General features: G+C 36.7%; 1 protein-coding gene across 1 annotated transcript; it reads left to right on the top strand.

Moving 5' to 3' along the window:
* Window positions 1-2,558: 2,558 nt before the first annotated feature.
* On the top strand, window positions 2,559-3,335 carry LOC121522606 (gamma-crystallin M3-like). The gene is made up of 3 exons (XM_041807146.1): window positions 2,559-2,570; window positions 2,726-2,968; window positions 3,060-3,335. Exons 1-3 carry the CDS (start codon window positions 2,559-2,561, stop codon window positions 3,333-3,335), a joined length of 531 nt encoding a protein of 176 aa, XP_041663080.1.
* Window positions 3,336-14,025: the final 10,690 nt, after the last annotated feature.

Below are 14,025 nucleotides of genomic sequence, written 5' to 3'. Positions count from 1 at the left end.
GTATACAAGAGTTGACGGAACATCAAAAGAGAATCCATACTGCCATCAGCAGTCAGGTCTGCATGTTAATCTTTCAGTTCAAATATCTTGTCTCATCCTGGGGCAGAGGGAATCTTCCTGCCTCTGCTAATTCTTATTTGTTATGTATACAGTTCCATCCCCAGGGTTGGCTTCCTCACCAGTTTGCCCCACCAAGCAGAGCAGGAGCATATTCCAGGTCACTTCAAAATTCATTAAGTCTTCCTGGTGCAGTGTGGTCTTCTTAGGTACCGACTGTCTCACTCTCCATGCACAAATCCAACATGCACCTATTCAATACCTACCTGTCAGACAGAGTTGAGGCTTGGTTTAGCAAGATTGGGTTCTTGAGTCTGCCTTCTATCATGTTAACAGAGAGATCTTGGATCACTCAATCCCAGGATCAGATGCTACCCAAAATCCAGAGACTCTGAGTCAAGGTAATTACAAATTTGTGGGTAATGCAATTGAATATTGGACTCTGGCTGTTGACAGTGACTGAACCAGCAGTGCTCTGCCGGATACTCGGTGTAACCTGTCCATAATTTGGTAAATATTAAAGAGGGTTAAGGATGCTAACATTGGCATCTAAACTCCAACTAATAGTACCAAAAATCTTGCATCTGTAACATTGTTTTATCAACTGTGCTCGTACTGCCTGGATATCCTGTCAGCCCAGTGTTCATTGTAGCATTTTGCTTTCAGATGTTTTTGGTTGCATTTGATGGAAGATGGTGGCAAAATATGTTGATGCTGTTGTGTATGTGCTTAAAGTCTTCTGCATCCTCTTTTTGTGCCTTAGTGCACCTGATCAGACATCATCCAGAACTTTCTTAAAGGGTTACATTACACAAGTACTTGCACATATTTATGAATGTAGTTGGGGACTCACTAATTGCATTTTACCAAAAAAAAAAAAAAAAAAAACCACACACTACAAACTGAAATATTGCCTTACATTGCTGTGCACAGTGAATAGGTAATAAAATGTTGCTCATATAATGACGGCCATATCAACTTATACCCATCCTCTCTTTGCACCTAAAGAACTTCTCTCTGAATGTAACACCAGAGTACTACTGAGGTAGATAAAATGGGTCACTCATTGCTCTGCCTAGGTTTCTCACCACCATAAAAACAGCATGTATGTAATATCTTTCATCTCCATAGATTCCGTAGAGGTGTGGTGTCTGACTTATGGCCCCAGTTTGTTTCCAGTTTCTGGAAGTTGGTTTACACACAGCTGGAGCCACCATCTATTTTCCTGTTACCACCCTCAATTATATGGCCAAACAGAATGTCCCAATGAGGACCTGTCACTACACGTGGTGAACACGTCACTACCTTGGTCAATCTTTCATCTACTTATCTTCCAGTGCGTGTGGATTTATCAGCCCCCTCACTTCTCAGAGCTAGAAGGGGAGGACAGTGTTTTTTTCAAGACGTTAGAGGGGCTAGATAGATTTTGTTCCACTGTTATGCCTGCTTCAAGCAGGGGCATGGTCCTGAGCTTCCTACCTGGACAGTGCCTCTGCCTCTTCACCAACACACAATCTTGCAAGCCTGCTGCTTGCTACGTGGGCCAACTCCCTGCATCAAAGGCCGTCAACTTCATAAGAGTCTGATGTTGGCTTCCCATGCTATGAATATCCATTTCCACATCCCATGTGGCCTGTATCAAGCCTGTCAAGGAGTATGTTTTACTTCTGGATCATTGGTAGTGGTCTTGCCTACATGGTCAGATGACTGCATCACTGCAGCTGTGGCCATGACTATATGTTGGATCAGGAGGGATTTCCACTAGAAGAAAGATAGGTAAAATTGGCCAGCATCATATGCAACCCTGCCCTCACAAGACATTACTACCAGCATCACTCCTGGCTACCCTGTCACTAAGGAGATCTTGAGAATCTCAACACCTTTTACAAGAACAAAGGCGGTTCCCCTAGACCTTCAAACTCTGACTTTTCATCAAGTACATGTCTAGTGGGTTAATGTTCTTTTTAATGGTCCTTTCAATTCTTTACAATAACCCTTGTCCGGATCAGCAGTTCTACTCAGTATGGGGCAATTGCTGCAGTTGTGCAACCCATGCACAAATTTCAAATATAACAAGGCCCTTTGTTTGAGCACCTGAGGTCATTTAAGCTGACTTTCTACATTTTAAGCAGTTTGCACCAAATTTAGGATGCAAAAGAAATTAACTGATAAAAATGCACTCCACCAGCTAATGCTGATCCAGATATGAAGTATGTATCTTTAAAATCAGGATGAGATCAGTAATCTTAAAAACACTAAGTTTCTAAAGATAACTGATGGATGCAGAAGCCTTTTGATATACAACAAAAGAGCCTGTGAGAGGATTCATAATAACCCTTTCCCATCAGCATTCACACACTGAGGGACCAACATTGCATACTCATGCTGACTCGTAGCTTCCACACAATGGTGCCATCAATTGTTTGGGTGTCCCGTTAGGTATAAAAAAGGCTTAAATCCAGGATAGGATTGCTATAGCATCACTCAATGTATCAGCCACCATGCACGGAAAGGTAGGTCTATAATAAATATCCATATGTGTGCACAGATTTATCTCTTTTTTTATTGCTATGCTGTATTTGTGATCTGCATGTTGCTAAAAAGGGGCATTACAGATGCATCCATGGTATTTGGTTTACTGCCCATGGGCTGATCTGTTGGATTCTAGATAATATTCTACGAGGACAGGAACTTCCAGGGTCGCTCCTATGAGACCAGCACTGACTGTGCTGACATGGCCTCCCACCTGAGCAGGTGCCACTCCTGCAAGGTGGAGAGTGGCTGCTTCATGGTCTACGATCGTCCCAACTATGCGGGAAACCAATACCTAATTAAAAAGGGCGAGTACTCAGACTATCAGCGAATGATGGGTTTTGGCGACTGCATCAGGTCCTGTCGTATGGTCCCTATGGTATGGCATTAAGAAATATCTGACATGACTGCTAACTGAAGCCAGGTTTCCATCTAAATGATAAATAACTATGCACTTATGTCTTTAACAGCACAAAGGGTCCTTTAAAATAAGGATCTATGAGAATGAGAATTTTGGAGGGCAGATGACTGAGCTGCTGGATGACTGCGATAACATCAAGGAACGTCACCAAATGTCTGACTGCCAGTCCTGTAACGTGGTGGACGGTCACTGGCTGATATATGAGGAGCCCCAGTTCAAAGGCAGAATGATGTACCTGAGGCCTGGAGAGTACAGGAACTTCAAGGACTTGGGCTACGATAACTTGAGATTCAATTCAATAAGACGCATTACTGACTCCTGCTAACTGTACAAATTAAATCAGCATTAAAACAGAAACCTTTTTAACAAGGCACACATAATTTGTTATGTTGATAATCTATTTCTTTGATTTAATTGTCTTTGTATATTGTATAATTGGAATACAAATTTTAAATACAGACAGGAAAAAGTGATCTCAAGAGTTGTTGTTGCTATTTGATTGGTTCTGTTAAGCTCTATATTTACACCCAAAAACAGCCTTGGCATTTACAACCTTATATTTTCATCTCACACTTCAATTTTAGAAACTTTTGATAATCAATAAATGATTATCATCATATGTAATAGTTTACAGGTTATATTTGGGGGACATGTGTTGATTCCTTTTCTTTAGATAAATTGTGAAGTAGGAAATTTTGTATGGGCACAAAAAGAAAGAGACTGTAACTGAGAACAAAAATAAATTTGGATTTCTATCCATCATTATGAAAAACTGTCCAGTAATTAATGATTGCACAGAGAGATTTTATTTTGAGTGTATGCACAGGTCTGCCTAGGGATGACAGGGAGGGGCAGAGTCAGCAGCAATTTGCTTTGTTATGTTGTATATCACTGTTTAGTGGATCCATTTGTTCAAGGAACAATCCCTCAACAGACCACACAGATGTGGATTAGTATGGGGATTATCATTTGAATGACTTCCATGTGAGCAAAATTGAAATGGCACATCAGGAATGAATACGCTTTCAAAAAGATGCTGAGGGGCGTGTCAGGCATTCTGGGGAGCAGGGGCTCAAAAAATGTTGGTAAATATGCTTCCCAAATTATTGCAGAACAGCCAATATTTAAGAATGTCTAGTCTTTTTTGATACTGATACATGCCACATTGACTTAATGGTAAAAGTTCAAATGTAGTACTTTCATAATGGGCCAGAGCATGCATCTCTTGTCAAAGAACAAAGTTACAGGAAAACATACACCCTGATCACCAAGACTGCTCTATATCATCTGTTATGATGGTCACTGTATCAGAATGAGTAATTATAGAGTCATAAATTCAGGCTAACTTAACTGACAGACATGACCAGAGGTGAAGCACAGGGTATACAGAAGTAATGAGAATACCCTCTTTTGCTTTAGTCTTCATAGAGTTTACCTACTTTTAAATTCACTATAAGGCACATCAATTAGTAGTTTGCTGAATTTTTTTCCAAGGATGGTGAAGTCATGTACTGTTTATGCTACCTGTAATTGGGTGGGTCGTACTTTCCAGTTCTCTGGGATATTGTACGGTGCATACAGAAATGTGGCTGCTACTTTCTATTCACTTGCTTCCCTCAGTTATAATTTTCTTACCATTCTTTCTCCCTGAAGTCAAGCAGATTGAGTTGTTGGCTAATGTGCAATTACCAATGGCCCATTTTTGGGTGTACTACATCTGCAAATGTAGTCTGTAACATAGGCTGTTCACTGAATGGGTCATTAAAAATGGTGCATAAATTAAGAGGATAACCACTTCTACAGGTACCACTACAACACTACAGTGCCTTTAGAAATATTCACCCCTTAGATGTTTTATAATTTTCTTTATTCTACAAATCTTTTAACCTGACAACCCAGATGGAAAACCTTCTATTGACAGCGTTTTGGAAAGGGCAGGGCCTTTAAAAAAAAAATTAAGAGAGTGACTGTATGAACGTTCTGTCTGTCACACCTTACGGGCCAATCAGAGCAACATAACACTAGATGTAGCTGTTACCGAGGCTCGCCACTACAGAGGCGTAAACTCCATTGAGCTGCATTACCCAAACCATGGCGACTATAGACATGTCACTACGCGACTTTTGTCATTTTTGGGAAAAAAACAACTCACCGCTGTTCTTTGTTCTTCTTTTAACAAAGAAATGTTGTCAAATTCTGATAAAACTGACACTTTAGAAGTATCTACACTAATGTCTCCAGCCATAATTCAAACCAGCCTCTTGTCGCTGCCTGCTTATGACTCTGCCGCGCCCGAAAGTACTGTCCCTTGACACTGATTGGTCCTGTCAATTTCTAACTGGGCCCAAATGGTTCAGATGGGAGCTTTGCAAGATGGATTCACCAGTGAGAAACATGAAAACGGGGTTGTTCACCTTAATAATATTTGTTATTTTCAGGTAACTTAAAATATATGCTTTGTTAGGTTTAAATATTATTTTTTATTAAAGTCAATATAAATTCGTCACTTGATCCCTTTAAACTACATTTATGTGTTTGGTTGCCAGCATTTAAGTTACCTTAAAGAGGGCTGCAATACTTCTAAAAACCAGTTGGTGGCAGTAGTGTGGAACAGAAACCCATCACTGCCAAAGAAGAAGATGTTTGAATTGATGACTACTGCACAGGTGCACAGCTGCTCAATTGTAGTTCTCCTTCATATCTTCAATTTTTGGCAGACTATCTGACTATCCTTGAGCTGAAAGAGGTAAGAGCCAGCTCTAAATATGAATATTTTTTCCTGAGTGCATTTGTTTGTGTTTTTTGTACGTTTTTTTGAGACACAGTGAAACTTTGATTTTGGAATGTTTTAAGCTAGCCTTGCATCGACTTACATACCACTTGAACTCTGCATGTCTTTAAAAACTGTTTCCACTGTGAAAACATTCTGTGGAGCCCGTTATTTTAGACATAAAAGTCCGTTCAAATGAAGCTGGTAATCCGAAAACTGTCAAGTTTGACTTTAAAAGCTGCTATCGCCTGACTCCAATTATATATCGATTGATTTCTCAGGCAACATTAAAATAATACTGTCAGTCTCAATGTAAGACTCCGTTTGACCCAGTTATTAACACTTTCAATTCAGCTGGTGTTAAATTCCTCAGCATGAACATGTAATGTTACTGATATTTTATCTCAGTTGGCAAAAACAGTTAGTTTGACAGCAAATGAGCTCTGTTGTAAGTGAAGGGGACCTGTCTATAAAATGAGTAACTAGTGATAGATGTTTGGTATTATTTACATGTCAAGTGACTGAAAACGTAAAAATAAAAGTCTAAACTGTTGTCTGTCTGTATTTGTGTCATTAAGCTACAGGTGCCCAGTAGGATAAGCAGTAAGAGACTCAGCTGAAGAAGCAGGGATCAAATAAACATGATTTTAAGGTAATACATTCAAAAGTCATTTAATGTTTTGTGTCTGTATTTAGCTAAGTTTTAATTTTCCTGTAGGATCACATTTTTTACCATGACCTCAATGATTGTTTAACTGTTTAGTTAGTGAAATTAAGCTCAGTTTGTTGGCCCTGCTACACTCTGCTGAATGAGCTGCTTCACAAAAAAAATATATTCAATTCTGTTATTGTAACTCTTGATAGTACAGCCACAGACGAAGGGTTATAGCTGATAGATGGAGTAAAATCTCTACAACTTTACAATAATATTTTATCACTCCCTCAGGTACATGTTATCATGAAGAGCTAGCTGTGCTAGCAGGCTTGCCTATCCTACCAGAGGTTAAACAGTCCCACCGAAATCATCCAGCAAGAACCACAGTAACCAGATCTGGCCTGCAGTTCATCAGAGAGGAGGATCTCCCTGCCATCATCTCACCTCTGTCTGAGGCTCCTCAGAGCACAGCGGACTGAAGGTATGTTTCAGATGTTTTTTATTATCCTCTAAAATAGAGAAACTAATTCAATACAATTAAAAGCTGTCTACTGTCATTCACGTTACACATTTCATTTAAATTCTTCAGATTAAGTTTGAATTACAGTATGTTAAAGTTGTATTTTTTTTTTTAATTAGTCATTTACCCCCCGCAGTAAAGCTCAGATTAAGTTTGAATTACAGTATGTTAAAGTTGTATTTTTTTTTTTAATTAGTCATTTACCCCCCGCAGTAAAGCTCAGAGCAGTGACTTGTAAATTTTGATTGCTGTGTTTTTTTCCTTCTTCTGGAGGCAGAATTTGGGGGATTATCTTTCTGTAAAGTTTGCTTCCACGAGTAATGAATAACAACATGTTTTGAAATGATATATCATTTATGTCTTTTCATGTGATTTCAGGTTTGTAGTATTAATCAGCCCCACCTGTGGCAGGCACCAAGACAACAAACTTTATCAGCCAAAAAAGGTGGAATGTCCATGACAGGAAGAACAGCCTAGTCAGTTCTCACGTATCCTCCCTCTGAAGACTATCAATGGACTCTAAGGACTGTGCGTGAGTCATATCCAAATATTTGGACTTTTGTGTACGTCGTTGGTTATCGTGCTTTTACAACATTTTCTTATATCTTTAGCAGTAGTTCCTTTATTTTTTAACATGTCGATTCAGATTTGTGGTTTGTATTGATCATAACTACTGACAGTTATCAAAGTCAGCCAGCTGCCACTCACAGGCTCCAACTGTACCAAATATTTGGAAAAGGCAACAGCTGATGTACTGTAGGTGAGAATTTTCCTTACTAAAATTAAAAATGTCCATTGAAATACAATGCAACAGTTGAATATGTGGCTGGTCAAACTTAAATTAAGTTACAGTAATAATTCAGATTTCCATTTTTTTTACCTCACTCATGGTGTTTTTTAAATTCATCTATAATTCTCCTGACAATAAATAAGTGACTGTAGTTCCTTGCACCAATAGAGTAACTTTGTTTAAACAGCATTACATTGTTTGATGTAGATTTCAGATTGGGCCTTAAAGCCCACTTTAATGTCACTTTTGAGAATACTTGGCTTTCTTTTAATTTAGTCTAATGAGATTAATTTTAAATATGTGGGTTGATGCTATCTTCAATATCAAAACAAGTTTGTTATTAATAGAAATTATTTTATAGCAGTAACAACTCATGTTTGAAAAGCTTTAACATGTAATGTAAAACTATGAAGTTTCAATAAATATGTATTCATTGTAGCTCTGACTGTTTTTATTTTACAGGTAAAGTTACTTTAGAATGTATTTTGATACATTTGGGAATTACAGTTTGGTCTTTGAACTATGTTCTGGGTTTAATCAAAATTTTTGCTTTTAACATAATTAAACATTTTAGTTGGAAAAAGTTTCCATAAAATATTGAATTAAGGTCAACATGATATATATTGATGTTAAACATCTTTTTTGAGTTGGTCTAACATAAAGAAATTACTTTAGGCCAACTTAAATATCTCTAGTTAATGTTAAGTATATCTTTTAAGTTGGCTCAACTTAAAATCATTACATTACTGTAGCACAAGTTTATTGACTAACATTAAATAAAAAGTTTTGCTTTTAATAAAATTAAACATTTTACGGGGAAAAAAATTCCATGAAATATTTCATTAAGGTCAACATGTTATTTTTATTTTTATTTTTATATTTTTTTTACAATTCTTTGGCTTTTAAAAGAAAAATACTAAAAAAAAAAAAAAAAAAAAAAAAAACCTCTTTAATGTCAAAGTGAGAAAAGATTTCTACAAAGTAAGGGCAATTACATAAAAATATGTCATGTAAAATAAGTGACTTCATAAATATTCACTCACTGCAAATCAGTATTTAGTAGATTTGCCTTTGGCTACAATTTTATTTATTTATTTTATTTAACCTTTATTTAACCAGATAAAAAAAAAAACATTGAGACCGAAATCTCTTTCACAAGGGTGACCTGGCCAAGAGGTCAGCAGCACACGTCATAATAAATAATACATATTCAAGAGACAGATAATACACAATAAGTTAACACGCCAATAATAAGACAGTACTGAGTCTGTGTGGATAGGTCTGAATCAGGCTGGCACATCTGGACACTGCAATTTTACTCCATTCTTCATTGCTAAACTGCTCAAGCTCTGTCAGGTTGGGATCAGCTGTGGCTAGCCCTTTTTAAGTTCAGCCACAAATTCTCTTTTAGATTTGATCTGGGCGTTGCTTGAGTCACATAGTGTAGCTTTCGCTGTCTGCTTCAGGTCACTGTCTCACTCAAACATAAATCTTCTTCCACACTGTAGTTTTGTAGTCTTGCAGACTGCATAAGATTGTCTTCCAGGGTTCTCCTATATTTTGCTGCATTCATTTTACCCTCTACCTTTACACGCCTTTTGTAAGCCTTTTTGGTTTCATCAGACCAAAAAAACTTTCTTCCACTTGACCATAGAGTCTCCAACATGCCTTTTGGTCAGCCCTTATCCAGATTCAAGTCAGAGTTTTCTTTAACAATGGCTTTCTCTTTGCCACTCTCCCATAAAGCTTTGACTGGTGAAGAATGTTCTGTCTATGTCTTTGCTTATATCAGTCATGTAGCCATATATGTCCATGGGTTGAGCACAGGCATAGCACTGTGTGTCTCATGGCATGCTTTGTTCTGCATGGACAGTTATTTGTGTGGCACAATGCACTTGTTTTCTCTGTTATTTTAACGTAACATGCAGTCAAGATGATGTACAGCATAAAAACCATGAAGGAAGAGAAAGACCAAACTTTTTTGAGAGAGGAGCCCTAAACCCCAGTTGTGGTACAATATTATTTAACTATTTAACTTCCTTTCCTTTTAACTTTAATAACTGTAAAGTGGCATCAGAACTTTATTGAATTTTGTAAAATATATTTTCTTTAGAGGGCCTGTTAATATTAATTTTTAGTACACAGGAAGATCATTTAAGTGAGACATCTTTTCTCATTTGTCTACTGCTATTTCTCTTGAAAAAAGCAAAAGTGACTGATGAAAAAAATACAGTATTTCTCATTAGAGTACTCGATTAATCGGCGAAGAATTGATAGAGCATTCGATTACAAAAGAATCGATTACTGCAGCCCTAATGCAGAATCTCTCCTACCTCAGCTGCTGAGGCTTGTAACTCCCTCAGAGTAGTCATAGGTGTCTTGGTGGTCCCTCTCACTAGTCTCCTTCTTGCACACTCACTGAGTTTGTGACGAGGGTCTGATCTAGGCAGATCTACTCATGGGCCATATTCTTTTCATTTCTAATGGATTTAACTGAACTCCAGGGGATGTTCAGTGTCTTGGAAGTGTTGTTGTCTCCATCCCCTTTCTTATACTTTTCAGTAACCTTTCCTCTGAGTTGCTTGTGTGTTCTTTCTGCTCGATGGTGTAATGGTAGCCAGGAATGATTAACCAGTGACTGGACCTTACAGACACAGGTGTCCTTGTATTACAATCACTTGAGCCACATTCACTGCAGTTAGGTGATCCCAATGTCACTAATTGTGAGACAATTAGCAGGTCAGTCACTTTAAAGGGGAGGTGTGGGGTGTTATTTATGCAGCCACTTATTTTAGCTTCCATATTTTTAATTGACATTCCTTTGCAGAAATCTGTTTTCACTTTGACATTTAAAAGTTTTTTTGTTTGTTTTTGTAAAAATAGAAAGCCAAATTATTGGCTCTGATTTACTTATAAAATCAGTAAAAGGGTAAAACATCCATGGGGGTGAATATTTTTTGAAAGCACTGATGGGTGGTGGTAACCAACTAGTCATCACAACTGACAAGATAATCCTCGATGATGTTTGTTACTGTGCTTGGTTGGTTCAACATCTGGCCTGATCTGAACTACATAGAGAATCTCTGGGGAAATCCCAAGAGGAAGATGTGACACATCAGATTCAACAATACAGACAAGCTGAAGGCTGCTATAGGCTTCAGAAAATCCCAGCAGGGCTACAGACTGATTGGCTCCATGACACACCACAATGTTGCAGTAATTCACACAAAAAGAGCCCTCAGCCCTGACCAATTACTGAGTGAAAAAAAATTGCAATTTTCCAGATGGTTGTTTTTGTATTGATTTTTTTTTTAAACTAGTGTTTTGTGATATTTGTATATGGAAACAGTGAGTTTTGATTTTGGTGAGCTGTAATCTTCAAAAAATAAAAATAAGTCTTGAACTATTTTTTCACTTTGTGAGTAATAAATCAAGAATCTGAGAGCTCTTCACTTTTTGAACTGAATTAGGGGAAAAACTGAACCTTTTCATGATATTAAACATTTTTGGGAGGAACCTTCATGTTGCTTTTGTAAATTCTTAGTGAAAGGTATTATAAGAATGAACACAGTAGTACTGGCGTACTTTTTCTAAGTTTTTTAAGGTGGATATCTTGTTTTGTGTTGCTGACACGATTACATTGTTACAGTGTTGTACAATTGCTAGTTTTTATGATAAAAAGAACTTTTCAAAGGGGCTTTTCAAGTACTACATGCACATCAGCTCTTTAAGAAAGATGCAAAGGAAAGCCAGAAGGGTTCAACATTTCATAAATAAAACTTTCAAAAATAAAACTTTCTTTTTAAGCTTTGCAAGAGGGGAAGACTCGTAAAACTTTAGAAAAGCCTGGTAACTGCTTTGACATGTAAAAATAAATACTTTCTAAAGCTAACTTCAGATTAAGTCAAACATTAAAAACTATTTTCCACAGATTTTACACAAATAAGGGGATTAGCTTGTTAATTTTGCTAAAGATGACTTTTACAGTGATTTTTTAATACACTTTCAAGTTTAAAAACCTTTGAAACTCTGACTGTAGCATGCTAGCTCTACCTGTCTTTTTTCCTGCATAAATGACTGATTTTAAAGATTTTCAGATCTGTCAAGCTTTTGCAGTTTAAATATTAATACACTGTGTTTATTAATTTGTCCATAATGCACACAGTGACACGTCCCAGTTTAGCTATTATGCTAAAATGCTGGTTTGTCAACATGAGGCCGCTGTTTTCTCTAAAATATAACAAGAAGCCACAGTGCTAAATATCTGTTTATTGGATATCAAGCCGCACTGGTTAAGAGACGGACAGAGATGCTGACATGAGGAAGAGAGTATATGTGAACAGAGAACTTTAAATCCTTACTGTTCAGCCGTCGCGTTGCTGCTGTTGTTTTTTCGCTGTTCTAAAGGGCAGCCTTTAATAGCAATAAGTCTGACTGGTTAACGACATTTCTTACTTCATTTTTTAAAACTTATTTTGCTAATATTTCTAACATTGAAGGCTTCTCTCCAACCCTGCTCACACTGAGAGGGCAGAGATATTCACACAGGTGAAGGTTATATATGGACAGCCCTGCTGTAAATGCCATTAACTGTAATGTGGACAAATGTGTAAAAAGAATGGCTTAAGTGGAAAAAAATTTAGCTAGAAAACAGAGCCTGGATAAGATGCATCTTAGTTGATATGCCTTCCAAAATATAAGACCTCTCACTGATAGAATTAAGGTTTCTATAGGACTTTTTATGGCCTCAATATTGAAAAGTCCAGATAAAGATATTTTAAGACTTTGTAAGGATTATAATCATGAGGGTAAGAGTAGGTTTTTATGTCATTTATTTATTTGTTGTTCAAGTTCAGAGAGTATTGTTTCGACCTGTCCACTTTGTAAAGTGTCTTGAAATAACTTTGTTTATGAATTGGTGCAATACAAACAAAGATTGACTGATTGGTTGGTTGATTTAGAGGCTTTAAAGACTTGTTAGAATTGCAGGTCCCCCCCTAAGGTCCCCCTCTTGACTGATTATAACAAACTTCTGAATCTTAGCTGGCATTATATTATTACTAGCTTTATATATAACTTTAAATGTAATCATTTGAATAACTTTCAATACATTTAACTTTAAAAATAGAGTTAGGATAAACATGATTATGTGTATGACCCCTTTATTGCAGTAGGCATAATTGTTGTGCTTTAAAAATAAATCTAACTTGACTTGTAATTTGATTTTTAACATAATACTCTAGATTTCATAATAATAAGGCAAAAACAGTATAATCACATCACGGTATAAAGTGTGAAATGTTTTTGTATCTGGTTTCACTCATTTCTAAACTCCTTAAGAACTCTGAGTAAAAATGTTTCACTCAAAGATCTTAGGGGCTCTTTTTTAAAAGTAACTGAAGATGCATCTTTTTATTCTGACTTTTAATTCATGTCTGTTTTTACATTACATCTAAATCCAACTTTCAGATTTTTTTTCAATCATGCGGTGCAAAGCAATACCAGACAAGTAATAGATAAGACGTAGTTAATACACTGTGGAAAGCACAACAATACAATTCAGACAGCAGAAACCTAAAATGACAGACTAGCAGGACCTGAAAACATATTGTTATGTTTTGAGCTGAAGGTGTTGAAGCGCTTTGTCTATATGAATGTGTGTGTTTGGTTTGCATGTGTTTGTGCTTTATCTGTTGTGGAAAAAAGGGAAATGATTTAAAGGTAACAGAGGGACGGAAGATTTACAAAGTTGATTTAAGAAGAACATTTCATACATTTTGATTTGTATGTTAAACATTTTTATGTCTATCCTTTTAAAATGTTTTGTTTTATTCTGCTTTTCTTTAATTTATTTCTTTTAATTTTTTTAATTCATTTCTATATTCTGTTTATATTTTTATTATTTTGTTACTTAATAAAATAAGACAGAGATTAGATTTTATCTATTGTTGTCAGTTTACATATTATTTCCTGTCTGTTCTTTGTGAAGTACTTTGGGCTGTATGCTTGTATGTAAAGAGCTATATAAACAAAGTTGAGTTCAGCTGAGTTGCGGGTCACCACAGGTTGTGCACCTTGACCTATGGTGACCCATCTGATGTATTTTTTCAGCCTGTCCAGGCCTACCCCTCTTTCAACATACCTCTCCATCTTTTTTAATAATTATGTCAAAGTCTATAAATGAATGTATATTTCCAGGGTGAGTCAGTTTTTCCCTGGTTGAATAGATTAAAATAAGTTGCCATGGAGATGGATCTAGCTGTCCTGAAGTCTGACTGTC

Source organism: Cheilinus undulatus, linkage group 15 (genome assembly GCF_018320785.1).
Source record: "Cheilinus undulatus linkage group 15, ASM1832078v1, whole genome shotgun sequence".
NCBI lineage: Eukaryota > Metazoa > Chordata > Actinopteri > Labriformes > Labridae > Cheilinus > Cheilinus undulatus.
Note: the sequence above shows the minus strand (reverse complement) of the source record. Positions and strands in the feature narration are given on the sequence as shown.

Bases quoted from the DNA above. Each gene is read 5' to 3' on its own strand.
- LOC121522606 (XM_041807146.1), top strand. The intron at 2,969-3,059 runs GTATGGCATTAA...TGTCTTTAACAG, and splicing joins CCTGTCGTATGGTCCCTATG to CACAAAGGGTCCTTTAAAAT.